This window comes from Solanum tuberosum, unplaced genomic scaffold (genome assembly GCF_000226075.1).
Source record: "Solanum tuberosum cultivar DM 1-3 516 R44 unplaced genomic scaffold, SolTub_3.0 scf00056, whole genome shotgun sequence".
In the NCBI taxonomy this organism is placed as follows: domain Eukaryota; kingdom Viridiplantae; phylum Streptophyta; class Magnoliopsida; order Solanales; family Solanaceae; genus Solanum; species Solanum tuberosum.
Window position 1 is genome coordinate 2,078,781 of NW_006238986.1, and position 13,002 is coordinate 2,091,782.

General features: G+C 37.7%; 1 protein-coding gene across 1 annotated transcript; it reads left to right on the forward strand.

Moving 5' to 3' along the window:
• Positions 1-4,278: 4,278 nt before the first annotated feature.
• On the forward strand, positions 4,279-4,791 carry LOC107060129 (uncharacterized). Its single transcript, XM_015307592.1, has one exon. The coding sequence runs from the start codon at positions 4,279-4,281 to the stop codon at positions 4,789-4,791; it is 513 nt and encodes a 170-aa protein (XP_015163078.1).
• Positions 4,792-13,002: the final 8,211 nt, after the last annotated feature.

Genomic DNA, 13,002 nt, shown 5'->3' on the forward strand with positions numbered 1-13,002 from the left:
AAGGAAAGTTTTGTTCAGGTACGCGTCTTCAATCCACGAGACTGACTTACGAACCGTCATTGGATCTTTGGTCCGTAAGTCCCTTCCGTCAGTCAGGACTTAGAAAATATTTCAGCTTCCAAAAATCAGCTTATCTGAAGCAAACGACAGAACACCAGTACGGTTCGTCGATCCCTCTCTGTAGCTCCATACTTAGAATTCTCCAAAAACCAGGTACTGGAACCCTCGCAGTCACATTCTACGGTTCAGCAGTACGGTCCGTAGATCAATCTACAGACCGTCAATGGTCACCGTGGTTCCACACTTGGTCAGATTCCCTGATTCTCCTTCCATGCCTTGCCCTACTGATCTACGATCACCATCTACGAAGCGTCAAAGGACCTACGGTCCGTAGATCACCTCCATAGATGCCTTTTTCTGCATTTCTTTCAGCTGTCTCTTTACTTCCGCGCCTAAACATCTTTCCTGCAAAACAATGATAAAAAACGACATAAAAACCAATACAAAAGGCCCTAGACACACACAACTCTTAAGTGAAATGTAATAAAAATATTGTAAACTCACGGTATATCAATGACACACCAGCTAAGGCATTGAGCATGCTACCTTCCTTATCCTCAAACTGCCTAGATAATGTATCTGCTACCTTGTTCTCAGCACCCTTTTTGTACTGCACCTCATAGTCTAGACCCAACAGTTTAGTTAGACCTTTTTGTTATACAACAGTTGTAACTTTTTGCTCCAGGAGATACTTTAGGCTGTGATGGTCGGTTTTGACCACAAAGTGTTTATACTGAAGATAGTGTCTCCATTTGTCTACAACATTAAGAAGTGCCATGTATTCCTTCTCATAGATGGATTTCCCTCTATGTCTAGAATCCAAAACTTTACTGAAGTAAGTTATGGGTCTACTGCCTTGCATAAGAACAACACTGATTCCAGTTAAGCTTGCATCAATCTCCACAATAAACTCTTTAGTATAATCAAGTAAAGCCAAGACAGTAGCAGTGGACATGACATGTTTCAAAGCTATAAAGGCTTGATCAGCCTCCTTATTCCACCTAAAAGCATCTTTTTTCAATAAATCAGTTAATGGCCTGCAAATGATGCCATAGTTGCGGAAATACTTTCTATAATAGCTTGTAAGCACCAAAAAACCTCTAAGTGCTCGCAAGGTGGTAGGGGTAGGCCACTCACTCATAGATCGGACTTTGCTTGGATCAGTAGACACCCCTTCAGAAGTAATGATATGGCCTAGATACTCCACTTGTGATTGACTAAATGAGCATTTAGATCTCTTAGCATATAACGATTGTTTCCTCAGCACTTCAAACACAACCTTTAGGTGAACTGCATGGTCTGCACGGGACTTACTATACACTAGTATGTCATAAAAAAACACCAAGATAAACCTCTTCAGTAGGGGTCAAAATACTTGATTCATCAGTGCCTGGAAGGTTACAAGAGCATTGGTGAGCCCAAAGTGCATTACCTAGAACTCATAATGACCCACATGGGTCCTAAATGCAGTTTTGAACACATCTTCAGGCTTCATCCCGATCTGATGGTATCCAGTTCGCAAATCCACCATTGAAAAAATCACAGACCCTTGTAATTCATCCAATAAGTCATCCATTATTGGTATAGGGTACATATCTTTAATGGTTATTTCATTTAGACCCCTATAATCCACACAAAACCTCCAAGTTCCATCTTTCTTCTTAACCAACAAGGCTGGTGAAGAAAAAAGTGATTGGTTGTATTGGATGATATCATTACTGAGCATTTCTTCTATTTGTTTCTCCAGTTCGTCCTTCTGATAAAAGTTATATCTGTAAGGTCTGAGAGATACTTGTTGACAGCCAATTTTGACCTTCCCCGATAAGAATTAACTTTCAAGCTTCTTAATTTTCAATGACTTGGAATAATTAGTTTTATAAAAAATTCAAAAAATAAAATAAAATATAATAATATTATTTTTAGTTTTGTAAGCAATTTAGTTCATTTTTATAATTTTAAAACAATAAATATATATTTTTATATAATTTTGTATATAATTATTACATTTTACGAACATTAAAAAAAATCATTTCAAAAAGAGTTACTTTTTAAGTGCTTTGTTAATTAGCTCATTTGATATTAGTTTATATATTCGAATTAATTATTACATAATTAAGTTAATTATTTTTATTTCATTAAGATTAAGAAGCTCGTAAATTAATTATATTAATTCATCTTATTTAATTATTAGCATAACTTATCCTAATTAACTAAGTTTGACTACCTTTTAAATCTCCAATTCGCTATAATTTAAATTCATATGGCTAAAGCTTAAATTCAAAATCTAATCAGTTAAATTTTACCCTTAACCCATCTAAGTTTTGGCCCTTTTCTCATTTTTCAGCATCCTAATTCTCTTATTTCCAATTCCTATAACTCAGCCCATTAATGCCTCCAACCCAGCCCACTCTTTTCCCTTTCTCAACCCGACCCAGCCCTTTTCTTCTTCACAAAGAAGACCCAGAAACGTTAACTTCAGCAAACATCACAACGAGCAGCAACGCGTCAACAACAATTTCCAAACGATAACATCGATCCAAACGGCAACACAACGCGTACCAGACGTGACACCCAGACGACCCCATACGCGATTTATTCTCTTTCACGTCAAAAAAGACGGAAAGCTGCCATCGTCTTCATCGATGGTACAACAGGAACAGACCTGCAGTTGCGTCCTGCAGCAGCCGCGTTTCCCATCCTTGACTCGCGTGGATGGGCGCCACGGCGAGCACAAGAACGATTGGGATGGATCAAGACACCCACCCTGCCCGTCGTCCGAATTTTGTGGGATTTGGGTTGATTTCTTGTACAAACGAGCAGCTCTTTGGTTAGGGAGAAATTTCAAATTGAGGATTGAGTGGGAGAATTCCGAGTCTACCCTCATTCTCACTTGAATTTTCATCCCTATTCCCCAAAAAAAAAAACTAAACCCAAGAATTCCCCATCTATATAAACCTCTTATTATTCACTGTCAAATGGGGGATATTTTTAGCAAAAAAATATATATTTGAGGATTAGTGTTTAAAATACAAGCTAAATATACTTCAAAAGCAGGGGATACAATAGTTTTCGACGTTTGGGTTCAATTTTCAGCCCAGATCTCTTGACCATTGTTTGTAACCGAGTTCTCGTGGTGAAGGTCGTCGCCTTTGCTCGTCCGTCTCGATTCGCTGCACACAAGAAGGTAAACTTCTTTCAATTCCAATTCTTTTAGTTTATATCTTGAATGCTTTTGTTCTCCTCGGTTCGTTGCTTGTGTGTGGTAGTCGAGTGATTGGGTTTTGAGATGGTGTTCTTAGTCATCTCTATGAGTTAGTCGTAATACTGATTTAAAGTACTGCTAATTTGTTATTTAGTGTTGGTGTTTCTTTTCTTTCTTGTCTAAGTTCGTCTTGGTGTTTTCCTTCCCGAGTTTGTCATTTGAACATTATTGGGTCTGTATTATTTAATTTTGTACTGTCGTTAAGCATCCGATTTTCATGTTTATGCATCTAAGAAGTGTTATCAGTTTGGCTCGATCTCTTTTCCAAGAGTTGTTATTCTCAACCAGAAGAAGTCAATACGCCGTATGGCCCTCAATTTCTTTGCTAGTGGGGAAATCCTTTATAGGAGGACTCCAGATTTAGGTCTTCTCAGACGTGTTGACGCTAGTGAAGCTGCAAAGTTTCTGGAACAAATACATGCCGAAGTCTATGGTACTCACATGAATGGACTCACTTTGGCGAGGAAAATCTTTCAAGCCGACTATTTTTGGATGACTATGGAGCATGACTGTTGCAAGTTTGTGCAAAAGTGCTATAAATGTCAAGTGCATGGAGATTTGATTCGAGTGCCGCCTCATGAACTCAATGCTATGAGTTCACCTTGGCCGTTTGTAGCTTGGGGCATGGATGTCATTTGTTCAATAGAGCTAGCCGCCTCTAACAAACACAGATTTATTTTGGTTGCTATTGACTACTTCACCAAATGGGTGGAAGCAGCTTCATATATGTCGGTGACCAAGAAGGTTGTGGCTGATTTTGTTCACAAGAATTTGATATGTAGGTTTGGAATGCCAGAATCCATCATTACTACTAATGGAGCAAATCTCAACAGTCGCTTGATGAGAGAGATATGTGAACAATTCAAGATTACTCACCGAAATTCAACCGCCTATCACCACTAAATGAATGGAGCTGTAAAAGCCGCCAACAAGAACATAAGAAGATTTTGAGGAAAATGATTGATAATCGCAGAGGTTGGCATGAGCTGCTGCCGTATGCTCTGTTGGGTTACCGAACGACTGTCAGAACATCAGTTGGAGCTACTCCATATTTGCTAGTATATGGAACAGAAGCAATTATACCTGCAGAAGTTGAAATACCTTCATTAAGAATCATCCAAGAAGCTGAATTGAGTGATGTTGAATGCGTTCACAAGCGGATCAATCAGTTGACATTGATCGATGAGAAGAGAATGGTTGTTGTTTGTCATGGACAACTGTATCGACAAAGAATGATTCGTGCTTTCCACAAGAAAGTAAGAGCCAAAAGGTTTGAAATTGGTCAGTTTGTTCTCAAACGCATTTTTCCTCATCAGAATGAGTATAAAGGGAAATTTGCACCAAATTGGCAAGGACCCTACATGGTTCGCAAAGTGCTATCTGGAGGTGCCTTGGTCTTGTCGGAGATGGATGGCACCGAATGGCCAAAATCGATCAACTCAGATGCTGTCAAGAGATACTATGTGTGAAGTTTCAGTTGGTATTTTCTGTCATTTCCTTGTAATCGCGTTGTTTTATATTTTATTCCTCTCGTAATGAACTACGTCTGACCTAAATTCTCAAAAATGAGATACGTAGGCGGCCCATGTCGGCCTCGGTCACCCATTTATCCCCTTTTAATGTTTTTCCTTGTATTTGAACTACTTTTGACCTGAATTCTCAAGAATGAGATACGTAGGCGGCCTATGTCGGCCTCGGTCTGTTCCTTATTTAAATTTCTCATTTTTGTTAATCTTTGAGGGGGAACTACGTTTGACCTGATTCCTGCCTCAACGGGATACGTAGGCACCACAATGGTTCGGTCATATCTCTCGTAATATTTCTATTTTACATTACAATAGAAACTGGGACAGAACTTTTGAAAGGGACTAAAAAATTCTCAAGAAGAGGATCTCCCCAACAAAGTCGAGACCGAAATTACTTGAGATTTGCAATTGGGACAGAATTTTTGAGAGAATCTCAAAAATTCCGTGATTTGCTCACCAACGGTTAAAGATAAGCCAAGACAGTTAACTGGGGCATAAATATTGAGGATGGTTCAACAGGGTTTATCGTCAGTTTAGAGCAATTTTGAATACTTCCCAACAAATAATCAGATAGACCTCAAGGCATCAATTTCAAAGGCGTTCATTAAGCTTGATGTGACATGACATTTGACAATGACCTTTTCCAAATACTACTTTTTGAAAATCTATTTGCCTTAAAAATTTTCATCTATGTTTCAATTATTTTTCCATAAAAATATTTTGTCTTATCTATCAAGAGGTGGGAGATCGGGGAAATCAACCGAAGATAGCCAGACAAAGAGCAGACGACCGAAGGATCGACACAGATCAGTTCATTTTTAAACTAACAATTTTTCTGTGGATGCAGATTTATAAGCTTGCCTCAAGATCAGCATATTCCTCCATTCAATGAATATGGAGAAGTCAAAAGGGCGAAGAGCTCCCCCAAAATTGACAATTTTTATGTGGATGTAGAAAATATTTTATGTTTCTTATATCAAAGATTTGGGAATAGAATAACGTTATTTCATTCAATTCCCAACAAGGCGAAGCCCATAATGAACATGCAATTATGTTCGGAGACGGAACAAATGAAAACCTCGAAGAGAGAAATTTTATTATTTCCGATCAACTAAAGATACGTGGAGGATGTTATCTGCATTAGGTTATCAGATATGATAATATTACTACCCGGAGAGTCATTTATATCATATCGTCGAATGAGATGATTCCATTACTCTAAGGGTCATTTTTACTTGTATTGTCGATTGGGACGATATCGCCACCCAGAAGATCACCTATGTTGGTCGGTGAAGCATTATCTTCGCTCAGTACCAGGGAGGCATCAAGAGAAAGAAGTCATGCATAGCAAGAGAAAGGAGTCATGCATCGCGAGAAAAGATTCATGTATCGCGAGAAAAGATTCATGCATTGCAAGAGAAGACTCACGCATCGCGAGAAAAGATTCATGCTTTGCGAGAAAAGATTCATGCATTGCAAGAGAAGATTCATGCATCGCGGGAAACAGATATGCATCCCGGGAAAAGGAGTCATGCATTGCAAGAGAAAAGAGTCATGCATCGCAAGAGAAATAAGTCATGCATCAAGAGAGAAGGAGTTATGCATCGCAAGAGAAAGATTTACCCATCACAAAAAGATCAACATCGACTGCATCATTTCATTTGCAAGAACAAATATCAAGAGAGCCATCAATAACGACGTCAAGAGAACTATCTACATATTACATCAACCTATTTTATTATTTCAACATCAAAGAAAGAGTACATTGAAGATTATACTGCAAATATAATATACAAGATTTATTTGCTTTATGTCAAACTGGAGGAAGTTGACGTCAAACGTCTAAGGAGAACAATTAAGTGTTAACATGGTAAAAAACACTATCTCCCCATTTGAATTGCATTTTATGCTAAGGAGTTTTATTTCAGTCTTTTTCGAGAGCATTCTAAGAGGATGAATTCTCAAAGCAAACCACAGGTGCGGACGATATAAAAAAGAATGCAGCACAACGTGGAACTTTTCTTAGCAGCGAACTAGGACATAGTCCAAAGAGGAGTGCCAAACTCTTAGGACGCGACCTGAGGAGTGACTTCCACCACAATCAAACCACACCCCTATCAGAAGGCATGTGGGTTTTTCTTTGGGTTTATCAGTTCCAGTTTTGCATCCGGAAAAGTTTGGGTTCACCGGAAGCAACTTTCCAATCTGAGTGACAATGCACCAAGAGCCTTGGAAATTATGTCCGTGTAAGTTCTTAATTGTGGGTGTGAAGCGCGCCACATTCATGGCTAAAAGGTTGCAAGCCTCTTTTTCATAACTCGACTTATTTGTCACTCCTCCAGAACCAAAGGTTATCTCAGCATAAGAGATTTCCTTTTCAACCGATCGAGTCGAACTACAAGTAGCATGATTCCTAGGGTTTAAGGATATGTAGGCGGGATCAGTTTTGAAAACTCGGGTATGCTCCGACATTCGCTCTTAAATCTTATTCTCAAGCATTCTGGTACCTTCATAATTTGGTATCGAAATAGCTTTTGAATTCTTTCAAATCGTGCGTCAAATCAAGCGTATCGAACTACAAGTGGCCTGAATTCTCATATAGCCTGAGATATGTTGGAAACCCATTTTTTGGGGTTCGGCCATAACTCCTAAGTCCATACCAAATCTCTTTTCGATAGGATGAAGGTGTGGTCAGTCAAAATTGGATTCGTCAATTTCATTTTCCTCGTATTTCTTTCATCAATCCAAGTCAAACGAGGAACAGTTGTTGACACCCAATTTTGACCTTCCCCGATAAGAATTAACTTTCAAGCTTCTTAATTTTCAATGACTTGGAATAATTAGTTTTATAAAAAATTCAAAAAATAAAATAAAATATAATAATATTATTTTTAGTTTTGAAGCAATTTTAGTCATTTTTATAATTTTAAAACAATAAATATATATATTTATTAATTTTGTATATAATTATTACATTTTACGAACATTAAAAAAAAATCATTTCAAAAAGAGTTACTTTTTAAGTGCTTTGTTAATTAGCTCATTTGATATTAGTTTATATATTCGAATTAATTATTACATAATTAAGTTAATTATTTTTATTTCATTAAGATTAAGAAGCTCGTAAATTAATTATATTAATTCATCTTATTTAATTATTAGCATAACTTATCCTAATTAACTAAGTTTGACTACCTTTTAAATCTCTAATTGGCTATAATTTAAATTCATATGGCTAAAGCTTAAATTCAAAATCTAATCAGTTAAATTTTACCCTTAACCCATCTAAGTTTTGGCCCTTTTCTCATTTTTCAGCATCCTAATTCTCTTATTTCCAATTCCTATAACTCAGCCCATTAATGCCTCCAACCCAGCCCACTCTTTTCCCTTTCTCAACCCGACCCAGCCCTTTTCTTCTTCACAAAGAAGACCCAGAAACTTTAACTTCAGCAAACATCACAGCGAGCAGCAACGCGTCAACAACAATTTCCAAACGATAACAACGATCCAAACGGCAACACAACGCGTACCAGACGTGACACCCAGACGACCCCATACGCGATTTATTCTTTTTCACGTCAAAAAAGACGGAAAGCTGCCATCGTCTTCATCGATGGTACAACAGGAACAGACCTGCAGTTGCGTCCTGCAGCAGCCGCGTTTCCCATCCTTGACTCGCGTGGATGGGCGCCATGGCGAGCACAAGAACGATTGGGATGGATCAAGTCACCCACCCTGCCCGTCGTCCGAATTTTGTGGGATTTGGGTTGATTTCTTGTACAATCGAGCAGCTCTTTGGTTAGGGAGAAATTTCAAATTGAGGATTGAGTGGGAGAATTCCGAGTCTAACCCTCATTCTCACTTGAATTTTCATCCCTATTCCCCAAAAAAAAACTAAACCCAAGAATTCCCCATCTATATAAACCTCTTATTATTCACTGTCAAATGGGGGATATTTTTAGCAAAAAAATATATATTTGAGGATTAGTGTTTAAAATACAAGCTAAATATACTTCAAAAGCAGGGGATACAATAGTTTTCGACGTTTGGGTTCAATTTTCAGCCCAGATCTCTTGACCATTGTTTGTAACCGAGTTCTCGTGGTGAAAGTCGTCTCCTTTGCTCGTCCGTCTCGATTCGCTGCACACAAGAAGGTAAACTTCTTTCAATTCCAATTCTTTTAGTTTATATCTTGAATGCTTTTGTTCTCCTCGGTTCGTTGCTTGTGTGTGGTAGTCGAGTGATTGGGTTTTGAGATGGTGTTCTTAGTCATCTCTATGAGTTAGTCGTAATACTGATTTAAAGTACTGCTAATTTGTTATTTAGTGTTGGTGTTTCTTTTCTTTCTTGTCTAAGTTCGTCTTGGTGTTTTCCTTCCCGAGTTTGTCATTTGAACATTATTGGGTCTGTATTATTTAATTTTGTACTGTCGTTAAGCATCCGATTTTCATGTTTATGCATCTAAGAAGTGTTATCAGTTTGGCTCGATCTCTTTGCCAATAGTTGCTATTCTCAAATTACTTGTTTATTTTCTAACACTTTCTTTGGCTTGATAGAACATCCTTGCTCGTGTTTTCGGCGTGATTAATAATTGTGCAAGTTAATTTGCTAGTAGCCTGTTTTGGTTATATTTTTGAGTCGATTTTAGTAGCCGTGATGATTTTATTTTTTTTATCCATAAATTCCCTAGTTTTGGTTTGAAAACATGCCTTTGTGTAGCTTAAAGTTAACGTTGTTCTGGGTTGATGCATATGCTCTTGTGATTTGGTATTTTCTTTGAGGTTCGCGGACTGTTCAAGATTCCTATTTTCATATTCGTTTTGAGCTTTTGCTTCTTGTTATGTTCGTGTTAGTTTGATTTTCTTTTCATCTAAGTTGCGCTACTATTTTGCCGTAAGCATAAAGAAGCGTGTTTTAGTTTAAACTTAATGTCATGAGTTGCTTAGATTCTTATCATCTTTAATCCCCAGTTCGTAGTTATTGATGCAGTTCATAGCATATGCTCTCTACAAGGAGTGTTGCTTTGATAAAAAAATGAAAAATAGTTGTTGATAGTAATCTTGTATGCCTTTGTTGTGTTCCTTGATTAAGTGTAAACTTTATAATTAGTTTTCCACTGATCTACTTGCTGTAGTATTTAGTTCATTCAGTGTTGTTTTTATATGTGTAATTAATATGACCAGCATGAGGTTACTATTTTTAGTTTCTTTTAACATCAATTGTTTCTTTATATTTATATGATAGAGTTGATAATATATTATGTTGTTGGTTCTCCTTGGTCTAGTGAAATATGTGACTAGGACACACCAAATGCTAATCTTAATTATAATATGAGTAAATTGTAGGATAATACGAGAAATAAATAGGCATTCATTAATATACTCTCGGTTGTCTTTTCTTTGTCAGCATGCATGCTAGATTTCTTCCTCATGTATGCTCCCCTTATATATATATATATATATATATATATGTTATAATAGCTCATTTGTTTCTTTTATGGGAATACTAGATTTATATATTGATTAACGGTAATGGTATTTTATGACTCACTATGACTCAAATTGGTTTTTACAATGCTTACATTTTTTATGCATGTGAAATCTGTCCGGGTCCTCGCGGATTCTATCTTTGCATTTTCCTTTGGGCCATGGAGGCCCAATTCTATTTTTACTCAATTCAGCCAGCTGTGAATATCGACGCACAGGTCCCCGAGTTGAAAGAATATGAAGCTATTTAGAGAATTGAAAGATTGGGCCAAAGGCCCGCTCTTTATTTTAAAAATTGTATCTTGTTATTTTGGGCCTAAGCCTTTGTCATTTTATTTATTATTTATCTTATTAGAATTTAGGACAGGTGGAAGATGGGCCTAAGGCCCAAAGAAATAAAATTCAATTTAGTCTAGGACAGGTATAAAGATGGCAAAAAATTGGGCCAAAGGCCCAAAACGAAAACAGGCCCAAGTACTGGTCCAGGCGGACAGAAAACCAGACTTGGACCTAGATTTCTCTCTTTACTTTGTTATTTCATATTTGTTTATCTGTCAATATTTGTTGTTAGTATTAAGGTTACTAAAATTGAATTCCTCGAATGATAGCCATTTTGAACCAATCTTCTAAAAATTGACCATTTAAGAACTCATTTCCCTTTACCTTAAAAGTTAATTTTTCAAAGTATTTAACTGATATAGTGTCTTAATATTTTCCCTTTTCTCCCTTAAAATGGTCCTAATTATAAAATTGTTCAATTCGACTTAAGTCAAATAAATTTAGTCAAATAGTTAATTGCCGGATTACCGCATATTAGTGGGTATTTCGGATGCTTTCAAATCCTTCCCGAAATGCTAATATGAACCTCGAACTCCTTTTAATATTTTCATTAGATTTCTGTTTTAGTTTTTTGAAAAAATAGTTTTCTTGATTTTTTTTTAAAATTAAGTGGCGACTCATAAAACCAGTCTAGAATCTATTTTTACATAAAACAATACTGGTAATGTGCTTGGTTTCAAGGGAATAGTATGATCAAGGAATCTTGCAGGTAGCAAAGATTTGGGTTCAGCAAACACATCAGTGTAGTGAGAGAGTACCCCTTGAATTGAACTATTCACCTCTTCTATAACTTCAGTACCTGTAGCTTGGATAAGGAACAAATGAGCCATAATGGCTTGACCCTTTGAAAATAGTTTACTCATAGTACTACCAGTGATCATGCTAATCTGACCCTTGTTCGGAATTGCCTTTAAAACCACCTTGTTACTTTTTCTCCCAATGGTCACACATTGTTTCTCATGGTCAAACTTAGTAGGGTTATACTTCTTCATCCGGTCATTACCTAATATAACGTCACAACCCCCCTAACTTGAGGATTCACTAGTCTTCCACAAAGGTTTTGCTCCCTATTTTCCAAGTGAATTGAGGGCACCTGGAATGGCAATATACATAATTGCCATCAGCAACAGTTACTCTGATTGGTTGCACGTAACAAGACTGATAACCAGTTTCCACCACAGTTAACTCATTTATGAAGCTGTGGGTACTGCCGAAGTCGACTAAAATGGAGAGGGCCCTCTTCTTTACCCAACCTGCAACCAGAATGGTATTGACCCCATTATAATTTCTTGACAGAGCACTAAGACATAGAGCCTCAGGTATGTCAGCATTAAGATCAGCAGTCACGTCAACGTCCATCTCCTGCGGATCATCTAAGTGCAGAGGTAATTCTTCAAAATCACTAGAAATACATTGTATTTGCTTTATTCTACAGGTATGACCTGGGCTGTACCTTTCACCACACCTAAAACAAAGGTGATTAGCCTTTCGATGTTCATACACTTCAGAGCTGAGTCTGAGGGGTGCAGGTTTCTGAGTAGCAGGTGCAGGCTAGTAGGTTTGAACATTTTGACAGCAAACTTAATCTCCTCTTTAAGGCCTCCAATGAAGCTAGACAAAAAGTGTGATTCATTTAGTTTTGGGTTTCGCATGATCATTTGAGCCTTTAGATCTTCAAATTTTCGTAAAAATTCCTCAACTCCCGTAGTTTGGCTGAGCTTGATAAACTCTTCTACCACATTTTCCATCAGAACATCTCCAAACCTATCACAAATTTCCTCCCTTAATTCGTCCCAAGTGACTGGACCTCTACTCAATACCAAGGAATTATAGCAGATCTCTGCATCCCCATTCAAGTAAAGGGTTGCACCATCAACTTTCTGGGCATCATCAATTCTATAGAGATTGAAGTAACGCTCACACTTACGAACCCATACCTTAGTATTCAAGCCTTCGAAGCTAGGAAGCTCCCATTTAGGGGTAGGAACATGCGTCTAATTGGGTCGAGCCGGTCGAGCATCCTGAACAGGAAGAGGAAGAATCATATCACTTCTCGCCTGACCACGCTCCATGACATTAATACGCTCTAGTAGGAGCTCTAAGGTACCCTGGATTCCATGCTGAGTGGCCATCAAAGTATGTTGTCCATTCCGGAGTTCAAGCAACAGTTCATCATGTTGGGCTAACTTCTCATCCGGGTCGAGCCGGTCGAGCATCCTGAACAGGAAGAGGAAGAATCATATCACTTCTCGCCTGACCACGCTCCATGACATTAATACGCTCTAGTAGGAGCTCTAAGGTACCCTGGATTCCATGCTGAGTGGCCATC